The sequence below is a fragment of the Trichoderma harzianum genome (genome assembly GCF_003025095.1).
Source record: "Trichoderma harzianum CBS 226.95 unplaced genomic scaffold M431scaffold_19, whole genome shotgun sequence".
NCBI classification, from domain to species: domain Eukaryota; kingdom Fungi; phylum Ascomycota; class Sordariomycetes; order Hypocreales; family Hypocreaceae; genus Trichoderma; species Trichoderma harzianum.
This window is the reverse complement of record NW_020209267.1, coordinates 245,255-264,900: the sequence shown is the minus strand read 5'-3', so window position 1 is coordinate 264,900 and position 19,646 is coordinate 245,255. Positions and strand designations below refer to the sequence as shown.

Genomic DNA, 19,646 nt, shown 5'->3' with positions numbered 1-19,646 from the left:
GATAAATTCTAACATGGCCAAGTTGAAGCTTCCCATGACAAAAACCTGTCAAGGCTCAGCTGCATACTGTATAGCCTGAAGACAAGCCACTCCACAATGGCTCGCCAAGGTCCCACACTCATGTCTCCTGGTGCAATTCCCTTCTGCCCTATCACGAGCGCCCATACGAGGCTCACTATCTAGCCCGTCTAATACGCGGATTTCCAGCCTCGAACGGTCCCAGTTTCACTTTGATAGCGGCCAGTTTAGCAGGTCGCCAGAGGCTGATCGCCGATTGGAGGCGCTAGCTTAAAGTGCCTGCAGAGACCAAGATCCACGAAGGCCAGCTCGGTCGGAGCGCTAAAGCTTCAGGGCACGGCGACCGCTGCATTCCAGTCTTTCAGGCACAGGTCCCGAGATCAAAAAACACAAGACGGACCTAGCAAGCCCAAAGTTTTAGCTCTTTCATCTCATCTCACCTTACCAAGGCCATCAATTTCATCCATCTCACCTCATCCCACATCGCCCAAACTCTGTGCCCGTGTTTAGAGTTCCCGTCGCCGTCACGCCCTCACTAATAAAATCGCCTGAATCAGCCTTGGTCTCAAACTTAGACAGATCTCGATTTTGGCGAGGAAATTGTCACCCTAGCCCCCATGGAGCCTAACGTTTCAACTGGGCACCTCAATCTGGACATCCATATCACACCAGCCCTGCGCTTTTAATTCTCTTGACGAGAAGTGCGGATCAACCAGCCACTTTTTATGCGGTTCCGCATGCAGCACAGCAAGCTGACCTAGGACGAAACTTTTTTTTCATTTTGTTCTTTCAATTTTGCCTCACTGCGGTGACTGACAATCATAGATGTTTTAGGCTGGTCTATCAGCTCAACGGCTTTTCTCCCCCTATGCTCATGCATATGAGACCAGTCGCTTTTGATGACATCAATTGCGCTTTCGGAATAGTAGCTGTAGCATCACTGACGGCTAATGGCGGGCGACCAGGGTCAGCAGTACTCCGTCACAATTTCTCCATCTTCATGATCACATCCATAGAGATATACCAAGCACTCCGCTCTCAATCTTGCCATTCTTTTCCCTCTTCAATGGCCAATGCACAAGTTACAGCAGTCACAGTACTGGGTACTTGATATCATGACCCAACGACAACAATCCAAGGTAAGGAACCTGGTGCTCGGATGAACATCTCGTTCTTGGATATCCCGGCAACATAACACTGCTAGTTCGAGGATCTAAGAGAGGGGCGTCGCCGTGACTACACATGCACGACATCTCCTTTTCCAGCCGACCTACAAAGAACTCGTCACCGAAATGTTATATCATTCGTCTCTCGCTTTCCTCGTGTATGCGAAACTGTTTGCTCACAAGAGCGGTGTCAACTCTGCCTCCCACTGAGATACTATAGCTCGAGGATAGTTAAGCCCAAATCATACCTAGATGATAAGCATCTCCCACAAGGCGATCGGCGTGGCTTTTGTTCCTTTTTTCCCCATGCGGAGAGCAAACAGCTCAGCTGTCGCATGATGCCGGCTGCAAGGGCCAACCAGAAACATGTCAGCGCTCAGCTCATGGTTCCGGCATGGCCCAATGCACACGAGTGGAGGAATGCGAGTAATTTGGACGGTGAACCTCAGGGTCTCATGCCAAGAGAAGGGATACTCCCGTCAGTATTCATGTGTGTACTACATGTGCTACATGTATCAGTCAAGAGAGAGACAAGAAGAACGAGGAAGGGGGAGCAAATCCACATGTCTCGAAACTGCAGCAACGGCTGCATCTCCATGGGAGGACCCGCTCCGTTGGGTGTATCAAATGGCATTTCACTGAGACCGAGTCTTGAAATTTCTCTCAACTCCCTTCAAGTCCATGTGTACTCTGCCCCTTTGTACACCAAGGCGAATTCAAGTGAATTGCATCAATCAATCCCATCTCATCCCACCAGCTCACTCAACCGTAATCATCCCATCCCATCCAACAGACCGCCCAAATAGTAGCGGCTTTTGCAGCTGGCCAACCAACCAGTGCAGCGGTATACAACGGCCCCTAGAAAAGCCAGCTAGGCTGCTGTGGGCAACCGGTCGGTAGGTGCTAAGCTGGCACTAACGGAGCGTTGGGCAAGGCGCTGACTTATTTGCCTTTGTGCACGGCCAGCGCATTGCTGCCTCCCTCTTCCCTACCTGTACCTTGTCGCTTGTACTCGTACAGGCCACAGAGCCGCCCGTTTCGCAACTCCACAACCTGTGCTGACCTGACCTTTCCGTTCTTTCACGCACACACACTTTGCCCTCCTCACAGCCTTTCATCGCCCTGCACTTCCACCAACTCCCGTCTTCACCCGCGCCGGAAAATAAGAAGAAAAAGGAGCGTCTCCAGGAAGGGAAGAAGCTGGTTGGCATATCCATCATTCAGGAGGGACAATTCCAGGCGCTGTAGACCTTTATCCAGTCCCTTCAAGGCCGTAGTTGCTAGGGGCCTTCTCGCAAATTTTTGGTTCACCATGATGGCCTCGCCTTTGAAGAAGCAACCGCAGGATGTAGCCGACTGCGTCTTGAAGCGTGCAGAAGTCAGCAAGGTATGCATGCACTCTCTCCGTCCATCATTTTTGCACATTTTTTCTTGCTGCAGCATCAATGCCAGCGACGAGTTCTGGCCTTCTTTTTTCTCTCCTCCTGCTTCCGAGTCATCCAGTTTCACTAACAGGAGCTTTGACATAGATTGCCCGCCGACTCCAGAACCGCCTCGCACTTGCGCAATTCAAGACCAAGCATGGCTGGGAAGACCTCACGCTCGACCTCATCGAACCCAAGGTGGAAGAAGTCCGCCGCAAGCGTCTCTACGAGGGCGATGTTCTCTCCGACTCTTCGTCCAGTGCATCCGACCTGCCGTACCCGACCAAGACGCTGATGAGCTCTCCCCTCAAGGCACCCTTGTTCTCCGACGCCATCGGTTCAAGCAATGGCAGCTCCGGGCATCGCAAACGCACCTACTTTGCCTCGTTTGACAACAACGCCTCGAGTCCTACCAAGCGCTTCCGCGGCTCCCCGACAACGCACAAGTCATTTGGCGGGCATACCCTGTGGAAGGATGGACACCAGCTCACGCATTCGTCCCCCATGAAGCCCCGGCGGCAGCAACACTTCACCACCTCGGCCGGACCGGACGTCTCATTCTTCCAGCAGCGGCGAATGACCAGCGAGCTGAATGCTCACCCGAATTTCACCGCCCCGGATGAGGACGATGACGATCTTTTGCCTGCACACTCGTTTGCTGCAAACATTCGGTCTTCTCCGCCTCGCACGCCGCCAATGCAGTCCCGGACCTTGAGAAAGAGGGGAGACGGCGCCGAGGGTGGCCAGGAGGGGGCGGATCTTCTGCTGTACCTGGCAGCATCGCCGTCGCCAGCGGTCAAGCCAAACAGGTCTCGGATGGAGCGGCCGTCGACACCACCGCCCAAGAACAGCAAGCTGGATCTGCCCTCGGCCATGATGACCACGCCTGGAGGAGGCAATCCTTTCCCCAACACCCCTGGACAAGGCTTCGACTTTGCCGACTTTGTCAACATTACCCCAAGCCCAGCTCAAAAAGTCTGGAAGACACCAAACCCCCTCACCGGCGCTCGCACTCCCCGCAGCGTGGCCAGGAAGCGCCTTACGTTTGATGAGCCTCGACCCTGATGAACCAACACCAACGAAGCATACCCTCCTAATCTGTGATTGGCATCCCGTAATGCCTCACTGTCCCTACCTACTTGCTTCTTGTACATGATACCATGACACTGTATGCCGTATTGTACGCGGCCTTATTGCTTTTTATTATCCCCTATATCCTGTTTCTATGTTTCTATCCATTTTATCTATTCACGTCTTACCCCCTAGTATGTTGGCCAACCCAAGAGCTATTCTCTTGTTTGGATGTCTGGCCTTTGGCGTTTGTCTGTTTGTCTATTTTATTTTATTTTTTTGATTAGACGGTCCGCACCGTTAACACATGGGGCTCTATCTGCAATATCTATTGAGCCGGGATTAGGAGAAGGGCAGAAAATCGACCGTTGGGGGACATTTGATCCTCTCAAAAATTGGAACGGTCATGAGAAGGGACATGGATTCGAGCTGCTGTCTTTGGGAGGGAGATTTTGTCTCTTTGTTATTTTGTTATGTTTCCCTCTCCGGCGGTGTACAGCAGCAGGTGGATATGGCGGACGATGGCATGAACGGGATGGTTGGATGATTAACCCCCTGGTGCAAAACCAGGCAGGCCTTTGTTTTTTGGCCGAAATGAATGTGATGGTAGTTAGTCGCGTCAATGACAAAATGATTCTCCCCGTTAGTAATGTTGACGTTTTGTGGTTGGATGTTGTGTGAGTGGGTGGCTGCTCTAGTATTCGATTAATAGCTGCGTTTTTGGTGCGCACACAGACGCGGTTCCGGGTAGCTCTCACGCGCCCTCTAGGCCGGATTAGCTAGCTTTGCTCCCGGACGCGACTTTTGGCCGTGTCTTGGTCGCGTTTTTGTGCACGAAGGGGTAATTTTGCAGGTCGATTCGCGGATTTGATTGGATGGATGGGCTTTGGTGTGGCGCATTAGCTTGCGCCCATTTATGAGATTTGAGGGTGTGACGCAAGATTCGAAGCTATCGGGAACTTTAGCACCAACTGGTAAATTACGGGATTTCTGAATGCTAGTTTGAGAAAATTGGTTGAGATTGCTCGTGTTGGGCAGAGTTGGGCGTTTTTGCTTTTTAGAGAGAGCTGTTGGGCGTGATAAAAAGAGAACGGGATTTAATTTGTTGCTGTGAAGGTGCTTACCCTACAACAAAGCACCAATATATCGAGCGTTTACTTCGTCCTAAGTGGCGTGACAGAAGTAGGAGCCTTTTTGATCACCACTACTAAACAAACTCACCCAAAAAAAAAAAAAAAAAAAAAACACCAAGACGCGCGAGATATTTTTGATGGAATCTGCCTTGCATGCGTCAACAGCTGGATTTACCCCTTTACAGACACATCCTCTGTCGGCATTGGACGCTTGTAGCGACACGTGAGAGGCACTTTCAACGCAGAATGACGCAGAGGGGCTGCAAGCACTTTAGCCCGCATCCACCCCCCACTGACCCGGAGTTTTCTGTTGGTGAGAATCATTCGATGAAAAGAGACGAGGAGACTAGCTAGTGATGGCCGAGACTGTGGAGCCAGACATTTGATTTGATTGACGTCCTTCTATATAGTATCATCCACTGTGGGTATATGTCATACATGGTACAGAGTATATACGAGTACTGCTACTGCTTTTACTGCTACTAATACTTTGTACACGGTCTTTCTGCGTCTACAGAGTGTCCGTCTTCACTGAGACCTGCTGGTGAGAAGACGGACACTCTTGACTAGAAGAGGCCCATTCTCCAATTTTCCTTTGCATTTATATCCCAAGTCACCTCTTGCGTGTGCCGCAAGGTTGATCTTCATTGCTTCCTCATTCATGAAATGGTAGGGCTATCTCGCCTACCCGTTGGGCCTCCGGGACCAACGTCTCCGCCGGCGGTCCAATCGCCGAGGCTGGAACCACTCGCGTATTTGGACGTATAGCTGTCGTGAGGGTTCTGTTGGATCTGGCTGCTATACACGGAACTACTCCTGCTGGGAGTTCCATTTGCTGGCGGAGCAAGGCGGCTCTCAATCTCCAAGTCGAATGGATCAGACCGAAATTTATCACGACGCTGGTTGAAGGAACCGTTGCTTTGCAGAGACTCTCTGTGAACAGAGTGCGGCCGGGCAGGAACCGTAGGGGTGTGGAAGCTTCGAATTCCGCCCAATGATCGGCCTCTTGACCGGCGATTCGGGGCTGAAACAGGAGGAGGCAACACCATGTTATCATCGCTGAACGGATTTGCCAATACTGAGCTCGAAGGCGGCGGCACCGTGCCCGACATCAGGGCATTGGCATCCGAGAATGGGTTAAACCGCTTGCCAAAATCGAAGCTTAGACCTGGTACTAGCTTATGCCCCTTGGGTTTTCCCCCAGCTGCTGCCACGGGATTCGGGGCCCCTCTGTTTGGCATCGGCGCAACACTTCTGGGCTGGACGGCGTCTGCTTCGAGGAATTGAGAGTTTCCTCTGTTCATGTTGACGTTGCGGGGTGCGAACTTTTCACCAATGTTCTGCTTGACAGCACTCACTGTAGTCGATATCCCTAATCTTTGTGCCATTGATGTGGAAGAATCTTTTTCGATGTACGCCTTGCTGGATCCCCGTCCATCTCGTGCGACCCTTCTCCTCCAGAACCATAGCAAGATAACAATAACTGCTGCGGCGGCAATTCCGCCTATAGTCCCACCGACAATGGTGCCGGTCGATGGGCGTGAACTCGAGCTAACAGGGTCTGCTATCGGCTGCCCAGTAGCTTGACTTCCTCCTGGCAGACCACTTTCTCGGAAGTCGCCAGGTAATGTGTTGATACCTGGGAGAGAAGTTGTAACGCCCCCCGTAGAACTCGGGGTAAGATCTGTGACTGTGTTGGAAGGTATTTCACTCAGTATAGAGTCACTAAGCAGCTCAGCTGATGTAGGGGCTGGAGCCAAGGTTGTCGCAGAAGTAGGCACGGAAGCAGCTCCAGCATCTGGTGTAGGAGATGAAATAGAGCTGGGTGTTGAAATTGGTGTTGAAGCTGGGGTTGAAAGGGGCGCATTTGACACCACGGCCTTTCCCGATGCAGATACGGCCGGATTTGCTGGCTGGCTGGCGGCAATCTGGGATTGCTCCTGAGTTGATGATGTGTTACTTGCCTGTATTGATACTGTAGATGAGGTTGAAACAGTAGAAGATGGAGCCGGGGAAGGAGGAGGACCGATATCTGCGGCACTGAAAACCTCTGGTCCTTGGACCGACTCATCGGTGGGCTGGGTTGCCGATGGTTGAGCTTGAGATGGAGTGATTGATGGCGTTGTTGATGGCGTAGGGGATGGGAGCTCTTTTGCAATTTCGGTCCCAGATGTCGGAGAAACTCGAGGAGAAGAGGGTTGCGGGCCAGTTGCCTGAATCTGAGATTGCGATGATATTGCGATAGAAGAAGGCGTTTGGTTAGATGGCGTGGCTGTGGGAATCGCACCGGTCGAAACTGTGGCCGATGTGGCAATTTGGGGGTTCAATGCCAATGCGGAAGATGAGAGTTGCGTGGGTATTGATGAAGTTTCTGAGATAGAGGTCGGTGAAGTCGATGGAGAAATTGGACTGCTGTCGCTGGATGACGTAGGAAGTGCGATAGTAGGAGTCTCAGCATCGGCTGTCAAACTTGCATCCGGAGCAGTAGTAGTTGGTGAGTTTCCAACAGTTTCTTTCGCTATTGAATCCAAAGCTGTAGTACTGGGGGATTGCGTAGAGACGCTTGGCGCGGTACTGGGAGCTACATCGAGAGCCACATCATCTGAAGAGCCTTTTGTTGGTTCGCTGGAAATTATACTGGAAGAGGATGGTGAAGGGTTGCCTGAGGGCTTATTGGTGGTGGAACTGGTGTTGAGGAAAGTAGTTGATGTAGGAAACTGGGCATCGATGGATGTCGAAGAGCCACTCAAAAGGCTTGCCATTGCGAGTAGCAATTGGCTTGCGAGACCAGCCGCAACGAAGCCGAAAGAATCGAAATTAATAAAAAGTCATGTATAAAAAGAAAAAGCGAAAAAGGATTGAGTGAGTTGACTAAGAAAGCATTGCTGGAAATCGAAAGTGTACAATGGGCTAGCCAGCCGCCACTAGAGAAAAGAAAGAGTAGGTGACAAAGAGTGATAGGAAAAGAAGATTACACTTGGGCCAGTGAGAGAAGGACGTTTAAAGAAGGTTAGAGGTGTGATATCCAGGGGGCGCGAGAATAAAGCCAGATGAGAGTTGGACGGCAACGGTATGCGCCTTTACTGATGGCCCTTTGTAACATCTTTCTCGGCGGTACCACCTAAAATTGGCAGCGCATGGGGCCACAGAAACAGAGCCCTGTTTAGCTCCTGCAAGGCAACGAAACACATTGCATCGCGCTGTGAAATGCGAGAGTTGCGCCGACACGATCTTGCATTTGGGAGGCGGCGCTCCGTATCAGGGGCTGAGACCCCCAGTCCTGCGACACATCTGAAGCTTCATGACAAGCTAGTTGGAGGCGCGGAGTGCCGCTTTTGACCTAGTCTTGCGAAGGGGGGGTAGCAGTTTGGGATATGGCTTGTATCATGAGCTGAGAAAAAGGAAAATCACGGAGAAAAAAGAGAGAAATGATCGCTAGGATTAAAGCTCAAGGTAAGAGGGAACGGTGTTTGTTTCGAGGTGAGCAATTGCAGAGCGTTATGTGGCCGAGATGGAAACGGAGATGCGGCTGCAGAGGTCTGTGTACGAATCAGTATTTGGGTCATCAACGTTCATGTAACTGTTGCACAGAAACGGGAAGTCAACATGGTGCTGGGTATTTAGGCTGATGTGAGAGCATCCAACAAGGAAGTATTACCAGGTAATGTCACACGTACAGTAGATGACCGGTACCTCTCCTTGCAAGAGACAATTCCATCTTCCATCGCAGAGCCTCGAATAATTCCGTTAGGCTTCGCAAGAGAAATGGAGTGACTATGAAACCACCCATCAGTCCATCAAGCGAATACCTCCCCAATTAGGCGCCGGTTGCTGGTCTGGCCAGCGCTAAGGGCCTACGAATACCAGGGCGGCAGGGATGGTTTGTTTGATTGACACGAGCCCGCGCGTTCGGAGTCGTTGAACCGGGCTCGTTAGGCCCAGTCAGTACTCCTCTGTATGCCTTGTGTGTGGAATACCTGGCGGAGCATCGGCCACATGCGCGAGATGTTGTGTACGAATTCTTGAGTTTGCTCCTGTTGGTGACGTTTTATTAGCTTCATGGTGCACGTCAGAGGGAGGGCCGTGCTGCTAGCTTCAGTCTCAGACCAACCCCATATGTTGGGCTTCCGGCGTTGCGTGACGCCTTCAGGCTCCTAGGTAGGAGAAGATAGTTGGAAATGGAGAGCACTGGTATCTCGAATCATTCGCTTGCCTAGGCAGACAGCATATTATGACTGGTAGGTGCCACGATGAAAAACGTTGGTCTTTGAGATGTTGGCGGGCGAGGCAAAACACTCGTGGCAAGCTTGTGTAGTATGCATAAACCCTTTGTAACAAGACCGAAACTTGAGCATCATGACGGTGGGCTTTTTACAATTATTCTTAGGTAATCTCGCGAAGATAAAGGAAAGGTTGCGATTGCGGTTGCGATTGTGCTTTGAGAGAAAAGGTAGGAGCGATATGATTAGACTTCTAATTTCATCCTTGGTAAAAGAGGGGAGTGGCTACCTAGGTATTCAGCACTCCAAATCTGCGCTCCAGCATCCCGTGTCTCAAATTTAAAGCTACACCGGTGATGATACCATATATCAGAGGAATATACCACTGAGATATTATCTAGAAGTTATTAGCTAAATAGTAGCAGATATTGGAAGAAAGCAGTGACAACAGCAGCTACTGCTCAATAATACACCTGGGTAAATACATGTAGTAGGAAACAAAAGGCCGTCTTTCACATTGATCCTGTTCCGACGTGGATTAGACAAATTGGGGTCCATGCTGAATAGCAGGTAGCAGGAGGTTCCTACCTGCTCTCTACCTTGATTATTGTGTTCCCCGACAGAGCGAGTACATACATCAAGAGAGATCAACTCGTCCATGGCAGGCAGTGCCTAACTTGAGCGTCTTTCATTCTGCGAAAACGAAAGACAGAGAACCAATACTCTTCCATAACAAATACAAGCCTCGTTGCACCCACAAACTTCAGGCCACCAATGCTGCTACCATGTCCGATTATTGATAGTGCGGACTTAATCCAAAGCTCCGTCTTTGCCTTGCGCCTCTGTTTGCCTGCCGAGGCGGGGGAGCTGTTTAGCAGGCTTACCTAGCTACAGTAGGCCTCGCACTAAACTGCCCTCCTCTGCGCCATGCCCCTGGATCGATCACCACAGCTGTCTGTCCCCCTTTGGGATTGGGATTCGGATTCTCGACCCTGCTACTGCTACTGTATGCAACGCAACGCAACAGTCCAGCCTGCAGTACGAGCACGGAGCACGGCGGCCGGCTGTTTGGTTGACCCGCCGTTTGTCTGCTCTGAGTTGAAGACCCTCGCCAAGGTTGCGTCGTTTCTTTGACTGACAATCAATCCTGTCCTCCGTCTCCGTCGCCGCCTCCGCTTCGGCTCGGCCTTTGCGAGCTTCTGCTGTCGGCTTCTGCTGTCGTCTTCTAGCACGCGCGCAGAGAGGCCATCTCCGAAGCCCATTCCCGAACCGCGTCTGCCCCTTGTGGACGACTCAAGAATCGGCGCTTGATGGTTGCCCTGGCCCGCTCTCGCACCCGCCCCCGCGTCCGCGTCCGCACGTCTGCCATCTCCGAGTCTCCATCATTCCGGCCACTTCGTTGCTCGTGATCACTGCCGAGACGGACGGCACCGTCTTTGTTCCAGGTCCGCCCGTCTAGCTCAGCCCAGGCGACGGCGGAATCCCCTGCCCCTCTCTTCTGGTACAAGCCTGGGCTTACGGTTGCGCCGCCGGCTCGATCTGGCTTTACCCACTACCGTATCTATCCATCTGCCTATCACTCACGCTCTATCGTGACTTCATCAACGGCTGTTAACCATGTTTGGATCCTTTGGCTTGGGTATGTCTCCTCCATGTCTCCTCTTCTCCTTCTTCCGCCTTGCGATTCCTTTTCGTTTGCAACTTGGCACGCGACCAACTCCTCTCCTTCCTCTCGTCCTTGCACCATCCACGCCAGATTTGGCTTTGTAATACCCTCTGCCTTCACTTCTTGTGTCTTATTCCACCACACCCCCCGTTTGTTTTGACTGCAGTATCTTGTCCTCTATGTTTTGTCTAAACGGCGACTAGCAAACCTGCCGCCAAAGGTCAAGGTAGCCCCCGAAGACATACCGCCCCCCACGACTATTTGTCTTCCTCGCTACCAACCTTTCGTCCAGGATGATGTTCCAGTCGATCCTGAACACGCCCTATCTAACTTACTCAAATGCACGGGCCGGATCTCTGCCGCTTCGGGTGCAATTGGCCTCTCTGCCATTGGATTTGATTTGAAACTGGACGTCCAAGTAGAGGAACTCATCCCCAACCAGTCCTTTCTCCCCGACTTCGCGAGGTGGGACAAGCTCACGCTTGAGGAGGCTCGGGAGCAAAACCAGGCAGAACGTCGACCTATAAGAAATGGCAACCTTTCCCCTGGATGCCACGTTTATGCAGAGCGTCGTAGGGAGCTCTCCAACGCAAATGAGGACGCCTTTCGTACAGTCCGTCGCCTCGCACCCCCCAAGGGGAGGCAGCAAGCTCGCCTTGGCAATGCCTATGAGTTCTTTCGCTGCCTTGAATTCTTCACCATGTATTGGGACGACCCAAGTCGGCCCCCCTCGCTCCCACCCTCTCCGGAACTGGCACCAACTGAGAATGGGGAAACCCCTGCTGCCCAGGAATCACTACCACCCCAAGTAACACGGACATCAGATGGTGGATCAATGCCTCCCGAATATCGCCAGAATCTTATTTCGGCCTTTGTCAAGCTTGTTGCGTACGACTTTGGCTGCAATGTTTCCATGTCTCGTCTCGAGCCAAGACTGCACCTAAGCTCTCCAGATGACCATCCTAGCCCGCGAAAATCATACAGCCCCTCCAATTGCCACTTTCTTTTCCAGAGCCCGACTACAAGAGAGGCAGCTCGTGCCGGCCTTGTGTACGGTCCTCTTGGGGCGGTGAGTACGCGCCCGAGTGTGAATTTTACAACGCCGGACATCGAAACTGCGCAGTCTACCGACCTCGCCCGGGAAGTGCTGGCAGCGCTTATCACGGCCCAGCATAGGGCTCGCGAGGGAAAGGTTGAAACGCGATTTGGCGAGAACCAGTGGTGGACTTCCAAACCGAGATGGGGTGGTGGTACTGGAGGCCCCATTGGGCGAGAAATCGACGCGGATTCGCCTCTCGGGGACAAGGATGCTGCACCTACCGACTCAGAGAAAGCGGCCCGGCCTGCAGCGAAAAGAGCCCGAAAGACCATGTCCATCTATGACGCTTATCGAATGGTGCGCCCACCCGCTTTCACATGGGACAAGAAGGCTCGCTACGAAGCAGTCGGCAGGCAGAAGGGCGTGGATTATGACGATGTTTTCGTGATTAGCTCTATTCTCCACCACATATCTATTCTCCGAGTGCGAGTGCCCGACCGTCTTCTGGAGGTGCTTGGCGGCTCTCCTGAAACGGATGTAACACGGCGCAGCTGGGGTAGAGTGCAAGGATGGAGAAGTCAATGGTTTGACCTGTTTGATACGGAGCAGCGACTTGCTGCCATGCGAATGCTTTGGGCCGTGATGGCTTATCAGATGAGGAAAGAACCCGAAGAGGAAGAAGACGCTACAATGGCTGACAATTGAACGCTGTCGGGGCTTGTGAGGAGAGAACTACCCAATGATGATGTAGAGCGGGAGATATATGGAAGCACATAGGACTATGCTGTTGATACGCTGGCAGGAATTCTAGGATACATCCAAGATGCGGCAGGATTTTGTGTTTATGGAAGCTACCTAAGGTTAGAGAATATACACTGGCACGTGTGCTGCTGTGGACTACGGAGCCGAGAGTAATGCAGGTGATGATGCAGAGGAACTACGAATGTGATGTAAAGCACGAGCATGATTGGCATCTACAGTTGTGTTCGCCATCTAGCGTCCAGGGTTGATGCATCATCGGGCCTTTCTGGCTTAACAAAAAGGCAAAACGGTAAAACGCGTAGATGTGACATCGTTTTGGCACATGTGATTCGCGTTACTGGGAGCCCATGTTCACATTTACCGTGGATAAGATATGTAGTAGGATGCATGTGATTTAACCGTTCGTTTATGCAAGCGCTAAGAGCAAGAGTATTGGAATAGGAGCTTATCGATTGATAATTTTGATCAAATGAGATTGTTGGATGGCTCAAGAAGGTTGCAGACGTTCCAGTGCAGGATGTCCCGTGCCGCGATTGAATCCTCCACGCTGTCGTGCCCCTTGCCCCTAATTTGGATATCTCGCCCAAGCCTCTCTTTTGCCAGTGCTTTCAACGATAGCCCTCCTCTTTGTCTTGGTGCCGTGGGGCCCTTTTCATCGGACCCTTGTTGAGTAGTTGCTTCATCCTTTTGAAGCTCTTGCTTAACAGTAATGGTCTCAGAAGTTTGTTGTGTTTGCTTCTCCTGCTTCTCCTCCTCTGGAGGCCTGTTTGCCTTTTCGACCAGGTACGTGTCGATAATGACTGGGTGAATCCAACGCAAAGAGGTGAAATCAGAGTTGGCGCCGTGCCCAATGACTATGGTATTGGGACCAATAAACTCCCAGAGGGCCTTTCTAGCAGCGGAGCGGCCCATGAGGCACGACCGCGTACGTCGTGCGTTCTCCATGTCTTGCCTAGTGACTCCCGAGAATCTTGTGTTGAAATGAATCATCTTAACATCAGGATACACAAGTTTATCGAGCAGGACATGGCCTGAGAAGTAGTCAACAGCAGAGACACGGATCAGTTCGGATTCTCCCGTTGAAGCTGTTCCCATTTCGCAGTCGATGACGACCGCGACTGCTGGAGCGCCTCTAGATTGGAAAAAGGGTGTGTGGAAGTATTTCCATTCCTTTTCCAGCTCACCGGCGGCATAGATCTTTGGCGTGTGGTCTTCCCTGCCCTGACAGGGAGGCGAACCAGGTATGCCATTACAGCAGGTCCATTTCTAACCCTGGGGTGTGAGCTTTTGCCATCTCATCCATGTGAAGAGAGAGAAGGGAGGGAAGAAAAAAAGAGAGACAAACCCTTTGAATGACTCTTCCAGGATGGTATTTGCAGTGCAAGACTGGCTTCTTAGCTTTTTTGGATGAGTCACCTTGGTCGGCCTGACTGATAGGTTTGCCGAGGTCCTCATCATCATCATCCTCATCATTATTTCCCCGTCTTTGAACTGGCGTCTTGGGCAAGTAACCGGTCTTTTTCAACTTGTAAGGGAGATCTCAAAGTATAACGTCAGCTTTTATACATGTCTCTCTATATATACAAAGCACTTACGGCGGCTGCATAGAAAACACCTCCGCTTGCGATCTAGATAGTCTTGCGATAGCTGTTGCATAACATAGCCGGCTTTTTGCAGGTCAGAATTAAAATGCGTTAAGCTCTGGAGGTGTTGAAGATATTCTCCAGAGCTCTGAAATGGCTCCGGCTGGTCGTCGCTGGATGGTATTGAAAATGGAATGGGAATGGCCATAGGGCGGGCCGGTGCACGCGACATGGCTGGTGAACGGTGGAAGAAGCAGGCTTGAAGAAGAAGAAGAGAGAAACAGAGTGCAAAACAAACGGAAGAATGGATTCAACGCTATGAGAGTACGAGTTTCGATGTTTGATGCCGGGGGAGGAAGAGAAAGAGAGAGGGAGAGATGAAACTGATGGAGAAAGGCTGAGTGAGAGGTGCCTTTGATTAGCGGCATATCGATTGTGCCTAGTCAGGCACCAGCTCGATGTATGTTTGGCCGCCAGCAGTGAGTCGCACAGGGTGGCCTACAAGACGCAGAAATGCCCAAGAGCTGCAGAGGCGAGGCTTTGATGATATGTGTATAGTACCTAGTACTTGTATAAAATTGAAAACATATTCTGTATCTTTGGGACTTTTCTTCAATTTCTCCCTCCTTTGGTGTACTTTGCCCAAGGTAGGCATTGTGTCGTGCATCTGCTAGGTCTGTCACTATTGCCATCTACTACTACAAGGCTGAGCATCGTGATATAGACACCTACAGAATGCAGTAGCAGTAGCAGCAATGTCTCAGCCCAATATATTGCCTATTATCGATAACGCCTCGATGGCTTTGCCTCGATGATTTCATCCCGTGCTACGTTAAGACTGGCGTCAAGTAACGGCTTTACCGGGGCTGCGTCTAGCCTCTACTAAGTCCGTGCCATTGAACCCCAGTCAACGTAACGGCGCGCGCCCTATCCGCAGCGCTAATGTTAACACATGTACATTGCGGCTACATCTACATTTCTGTATGTTGTACAGAGTAATACATAAATGCCCAACGGGGGCCTTGGGTATCTACTTATAGAATCCAGTGAGAGAAAGACACATCACAGGCAACCGATCAGGGTTAGAACACCAACCAATACTTCAAAGGGCAATCAGTACTGGAGCCATGAGCACTCCAGCCCTCTCCAACGGCACAGAGGCCACCTCAAGCACAGACACGCCTCGCCTCATCATCGAGTTTCCTCCGGCTGCGGTGGCTGACGACCTCTCTCTCATCTCCGCCATTACCAAACTAGTGAATCTGGTATTCATCGAAGCAGAAGTCGGCATCTGGAACCATGGCTTCGTGCGCACCTCTGACGCCGAGGTGGCAGACTTTATCCGCAAAGGCCAACTAGCCGTTGCCTATCTCGCCTCTCCCTCATTAGCATCCGAAGAAGACCAGGGAACTCCTCAAAAGGGCCAGTTGGTAGGATGCGTATATGTCAAGCGTGCTTCAGACTCAATGTGCACCTTAGGCATGCTCACCCTCGACAAGACGCACCAGGGACTCGGACTGGGCCGCGAGATCTTCAAGTTTGTGGAGGAGTACTGTCTGTCTCTGGGCTGCGACACCCTCGGGCTGGACATCTTGGTGCCGACGAGCTATGCCCATCCGCTCAAGACGAGGATGGAGGCGTGGTATAGACGGCTGGGGTTCCAGCTGGTGAGGCTGGCCGATTTTGCGGATGATTACCCTGCATTGGCGCCACTGCTGGCTGGGCCTGTGGACTATAGAGTTTTTGAAAAGAAGCTGAAATAGACGGAGATCGAGATTCATCGATTGTGGAATTGGATCATCAGATGTGCCTACTGAATCACAGAGAGAGATTTGTCAACTTGGGATCTCGATAGTTGTATATGCCGTCATCTATGATGTTCCCTGCCGGGCACTGGGGTTTGGCTGTTTTAGACGAGGAAACCTGGAATAGAGAGTCAGGATATAGAACTACTATTAGAATAAGACAATAAATTACTAGTTTCACATAATTACTAAAGCTTCCGGGTAGATTTGAGTTGAGACATGCTGCCGTAAGAATATATACAAGATATCAGTAACAGACTCGCTCCCCCATTGATTTCTTTTTCTGATTGTGTACAACGCCCCTGAGACAGGCTTTCGTTCAAAAGTTATTTATTTCAACCTGTGTTTTTTAATACGGTTGACTCTCTTAATCAACCCGCTTGGCTCCACCATATTAACGCTTTGCAAGGCTCATAAAATTCATTCACCATGCTAGTCTTATCCTCAAAGGGCCTCCTGGCCTTGGCCTTCGTTGTTCGTCTATGCGAAGCTGGTCAAACGCCTCAGATGCAATGGGATCCAGACACCATCTCCAGTTGTATCGATTGGTGGGATAATGATGGCACGAAGACCTGTGAATATGTCAGGGATATGTTCAAAATTAGCAGAATCACAAGACAAATGCATAGAAAAGAGCGCGATGAGGGATAGAACAATAAGCATTCCGTAATAATAAAAAGCAAAAGGAACTATCTAGTACTCAGGTTTACCGTCGTCTGCTGACTTGCCCGGAATACAGCATGTAACTCCGCGCTTTTCCAACTCCTCGTTATATGCCCGAATTTTTGCTTTATCCTCTTCTGTAAACTTCCTAGGAATATTCTCCGCATCGGGGTGGAACATATCCCAACGGGATATGTTGCGGCCGTCGGCAGTGAGTAATCTCTCGGGTATCGGTAGACCATCGTAATATTCTCTGATCTGGGTTGGGTTAAGGCCAACTGCATCAAGAATATTCCGTTCGTTGTCAAAAGTGCGAAGCACACCATCATAGCCTAATGAACTTATGTGATGTCCGTTTGGATCCTTCTTCATTAATTTTTGGATGTCGCGTAAAGACATATTATTGCCTATAGGTTGTTGATCTACGACGGCTTGGGGTATGATCGGGTCCTAGATTTAGATAATTAAATAATTAGTATACTAATAAATAAGAGAGTTTGAGGAGTATTTACTAGCAGTTTATCCGCCATATTGCCAGCGAGTTGATGTAAGTAATGACGGCGCGGACTCGTAAAGATTTCAAGGAAAAATCATGCTTTTTAAATGCGGGGTATAGTATGTCCTCTCTTAATATATATATCTAGGAAAAGGCAATGCAGTAGGATGAAGGTGCATAAGGCGTGAGAAGTGGGATGTGACGACCAATAAGCAAGGAGAGCTATGCAGCTGTCACGACCCGACCCCTATGGTCGCGACAATGGGCCTACAGGGTAAGCAACACTGGATTAACTATTAGCCGACTCAACCAATAGGAACACGCTCGCTCAACTCTCTTGACGAGCCACACGAGCCCAGAACCAACTGGGTATATAATTTCACTTTATGTCACTCATTAGAATACTTAGATAGCCAGTTATTATCACAGCGTTTACAATACAAACAGATTGGAACTCAGACATCTACTCTATTCGTATTAGTAGCTGGTGATAAGATTGCCCGTTACCGACCTAAACGCTCCGCCAACATAAACCTTAGAACCTTGAGGTTTGTCCCTTGGGAACAGCTAACCTATAGTGCATATAGGATCCGGTTCGTCACACACGGCCACTCTGACCAACATACAGTTACTTTAACAGGGATTATTGCGCTGTTCTGCACGAGATATAGCTACTCTGACCAACATGCAGTTACTTTGACAGGGTTTTGGCTGCTGGCGACTCAGCGAAAATTAATCCCTCAACGCACTTTGTCTTATAACAAAAGTCCTAACAACACAGTGGAAGGCTAAGAAAGACAGCAAGGTATTAAAACCAGAACAGATAGCAAGGTCCGAACGGGACTACGAATTGATTAATATAAATAGAGCAGCCTTCTCCTACCTGCAGAACGACAAGATACACAGAGCCTTTACAGCAATCCTTAATGCCCATACTTCGTTATCCTGCCAAAGATAATAATATCGTATCGCCCAACATGCAAGCCAACCTCTTTAAAATCCTTGCTATCACCGCCGCGTTTTCAACGGTGCAGTCCGCCCCAGTAGAGACTGCTAAGGGCCAGGTCACCCAGGGGCAGGTCAACGGAACTCAGACCAATGAGACTTACATCAACGAGGCTCATGTCAACGTAGTACCTGTACGTGCTCTGCTTGAGCGTTTCCAAAAAGGAAAAAAAAAAAAAAAAAAAACTCATATAATACTTTCTATCGCTTCTCCGAAGACTAATACTAAAGATCCGTCTTCTTAGGCCCCGCAGCAGATCTGCTATAGGGGGGTAGCTCCTCATATCAGCACAAGAGAGAGGGAGGGAGATATTTTCGCGCGGGCTTGCAGGGATTATTCCTGCTACACAAGCTCTCAGTGTATTAAATGGGGATGTGCTGAATGCAATCTTCACTTTGACACGTGTGGCAATTCATGGACGTTATGCTATTAGCGTACCAGTCGGATGCCCGCTAAGGCGTTCATAGGGGCAAGCAAAGCTGCGTTCGATCAGGGGGTCATCCAGTTCGATTGCTGTAAGCTAGTTTGATTAGGCTCTTCCTTAATCAAGAACTTTTGATCAAGGTCTTCCTTGATCAAGGTCATCCCGTTCGATCAAGGTTATCCCGTTCGATTAAGGTTATCCGATCGTTTCTTCCTTACCACTTGGTAGCTAGGCACCCCTATCGCTAGATTCAATCACATCAGGGCTTGCCCGTAGCACTCCCCTGCAGCGCCCGGCTTTCTTATATAGTAAAATTTATATCATTTTAAAGCGCGAGAAACGCTGGTCTCCTTTGTATGAATTGCATGGAATTCCGCCAAAGCGTTATATGGCAATTTGCGATTATTATAAGAAAAAGCAGTACGTAGCTTTTTGAAGACGTACTGACGCCACAAAAGCAATATCGCGATACTATCTTTGACCTTAGAAAAACACTATAATTGAGAGTCTCTGATACATACGAAGGCGGTGACTTAAGGCGAAAACAGCCAATTGCAAGTCGAGATTTATTTTGACTTCCCTAGCGCTTGGGGAGTTGTCAAATTAATAGAAGCAAAGCTGGAAGCAGCTCTTCACTCCGGTTGAACCTTCGCAAAGCTGCTTCGCAGCTTTGCTTGATCATGGGTTCTGGACCGTCATTTCAGCTTGGAAAGAAAGCAAGTGTGGGGATAGACTGTGGTTAGGGCCGATCTAGTTTTATATCTAGAGACAATTGCACATCACACCGAGCTGAAAGAGGATACCTAAGTCGTTGGTTCTCTTCCCTTGGGCTGCCTCTTTGGCCCTTGGAACCACTTGGACTAGATCTCCAGCCCGGGCAACGTACATCTGCCGAGATGCGTTGACGTCGTGGGCTATTTTGGCCAACCGGGGCTCTCCCAAAGATTGGAATCTGCACAGACGATCTACGAATCTGCCTCCCGTGGATTTCCCACGCCCCTCGACCCCCAGGCAACCAAATTTCGTCCTTGTTTACTTTACCCCGTCCCTCGGAGCCGAGCGAATAGCAAGACACGCCTTGCCTCGAAAACGGGGTTGCGGACCAACCGACACCTGAGTCGCAGGACTCAGGTTATCACTATCAGGCCATTTTTTCCAGCTGGACAGGCA

The 19,646-nt window shown here is 50.3% G+C and overlaps 8 protein-coding genes across 8 annotated transcripts; 6 read left to right on the top strand and 2 right to left on the bottom strand.

Annotated features, from left to right (window-relative positions):
• The first annotated feature begins 1,324 nt into the window (after positions 1-1,324).
• M431DRAFT_277406 (hypothetical protein) lies at positions 1,325-2,243 on the top strand. The gene has a single exon (XM_024913992.1). It carries the CDS (start codon positions 1,520-1,522, stop codon positions 1,988-1,990), a length of 471 nt encoding a protein of 156 aa, XP_024768978.1. The 5' UTR covers positions 1,325-1,519; the 3' UTR covers positions 1,991-2,243.
• A 253-nt stretch (positions 2,244-2,496) lies between these two features.
• M431DRAFT_98050 (hypothetical protein) lies at positions 2,497-3,673 on the top strand (the record flags this gene model as incomplete). Its single annotated transcript, XM_024924994.1, has 2 exons — positions 2,497-2,571; positions 2,714-3,673. 2 exons carry the CDS (start codon positions 2,497-2,499, stop codon positions 3,671-3,673), a joined length of 1,035 nt encoding a protein of 344 aa, XP_024768977.1.
• A 118-nt stretch (positions 3,674-3,791) lies between these two features.
• On the top strand, positions 3,792-4,402 carry M431DRAFT_277412 (hypothetical protein). The gene has a single exon (XM_024913993.1). It carries the CDS (start codon positions 3,911-3,913, stop codon positions 4,358-4,360), a length of 450 nt encoding a protein of 149 aa, XP_024768976.1. The 5' UTR covers positions 3,792-3,910; the 3' UTR covers positions 4,361-4,402.
• Positions 4,403-10,649: 6,247 nt separating this feature from the next.
• On the top strand, positions 10,650-12,442 carry M431DRAFT_10173 (hypothetical protein; the record flags this gene model as incomplete). Its single annotated transcript, XM_024911342.1, has 2 exons — positions 10,650-10,671; positions 10,902-12,442. The coding sequence occupies 2 exons, from the start codon at positions 10,650-10,652 to the stop codon at positions 12,440-12,442; spliced, it is 1,563 nt and encodes a 520-aa protein (XP_024768975.1).
• A 400-nt stretch (positions 12,443-12,842) lies between these two features.
• Positions 12,843-14,616, bottom strand: M431DRAFT_513051 (hypothetical protein). The gene is made up of 3 exons (XM_024919946.1): positions 14,095-14,616; positions 13,845-14,038; positions 12,843-13,765 (listed from the first exon to the last, which is right to left on the bottom strand). Exons 1-3 carry the CDS (start codon positions 14,312-14,314, stop codon positions 12,965-12,967), a joined length of 1,215 nt encoding a protein of 404 aa, XP_024768974.1. The 5' UTR covers positions 14,315-14,616; the 3' UTR covers positions 12,843-12,964.
• Positions 14,617-15,209: 593 nt separating this feature from the next.
• M431DRAFT_97865 (hypothetical protein) lies at positions 15,210-15,845 on the top strand (the record flags this gene model as incomplete). Its single annotated transcript, XM_024924968.1, has 1 exon — positions 15,210-15,845. The coding sequence occupies one exon, from the start codon at positions 15,210-15,212 to the stop codon at positions 15,843-15,845; it is 636 nt and encodes a 211-aa protein (XP_024768973.1).
• Positions 15,846-16,138: 293 nt separating this feature from the next.
• M431DRAFT_513048 (hypothetical protein) lies at positions 16,139-17,230 on the bottom strand. Its single transcript, XM_024919945.1, has 2 exons — positions 17,063-17,230; positions 16,139-17,000 (listed from the first exon to the last, which is right to left on the bottom strand). The coding sequence occupies exons 1-2, from the start codon at positions 17,078-17,080 to the stop codon at positions 16,581-16,583; spliced, it is 438 nt and encodes a 145-aa protein (XP_024768972.1). The 5' UTR covers positions 17,081-17,230; the 3' UTR covers positions 16,139-16,580.
• A 252-nt stretch (positions 17,231-17,482) lies between these two features.
• Positions 17,483-18,587, top strand: M431DRAFT_513047 (hypothetical protein). Its single transcript, XM_024919944.1, has 2 exons — positions 17,483-18,185; positions 18,297-18,587. The coding sequence occupies exons 1-2, from the start codon at positions 17,973-17,975 to the stop codon at positions 18,483-18,485; spliced, it is 402 nt and encodes a 133-aa protein (XP_024768971.1). The 5' UTR covers positions 17,483-17,972; the 3' UTR covers positions 18,486-18,587.
• Positions 18,588-19,646: the final 1,059 nt, after the last annotated feature.

Excerpts from the sequence above, each read along its gene's own strand:
- M431DRAFT_277406 (XM_024913992.1), top strand. The coding sequence starts at position 1,520 with ATGATGCCGGCTGCAAGGGCCAACCAGAAACATGTCAGCGCTCAGCTC.
- M431DRAFT_277412 (XM_024913993.1), top strand. The coding sequence starts at position 3,911 with ATGTCTGGCCTTTGGCGTTTGTCTGTTTGTCTATTTTATTTTATTTTT.
- M431DRAFT_513051 (XM_024919946.1), bottom strand. The coding sequence starts at position 14,314 with ATGTCGCGTGCACCGGCCCGCCCTATGGCCATTCCCATTCCATTTTCA. Across the intron at positions 14,039-14,094 it reads GTGTTTTCTATGCAGCCGCC|ATCTCCCTTACAAGTTGAAA; the intron begins GTAAGTGCTTTG and ends TTATACTTTGAG. Across the intron at positions 13,766-13,844 it reads CTGGAAGAGTCATTCAAAGG|AAATGGACCTGCTGTAATGG; the intron begins GTTTGTCTCTCT and ends CCCCAGGGTTAG.
- M431DRAFT_513047 (XM_024919944.1), top strand. The coding sequence starts at position 17,973 with ATGCCCATACTTCGTTATCCTGCCAAAGATAATAATATCGTATCGCCC. Across the intron at positions 18,186-18,296 it reads CTCATGTCAACGTAGTACCT|GCCCCGCAGCAGATCTGCTA; the intron begins GTACGTGCTCTG and ends CCGTCTTCTTAG.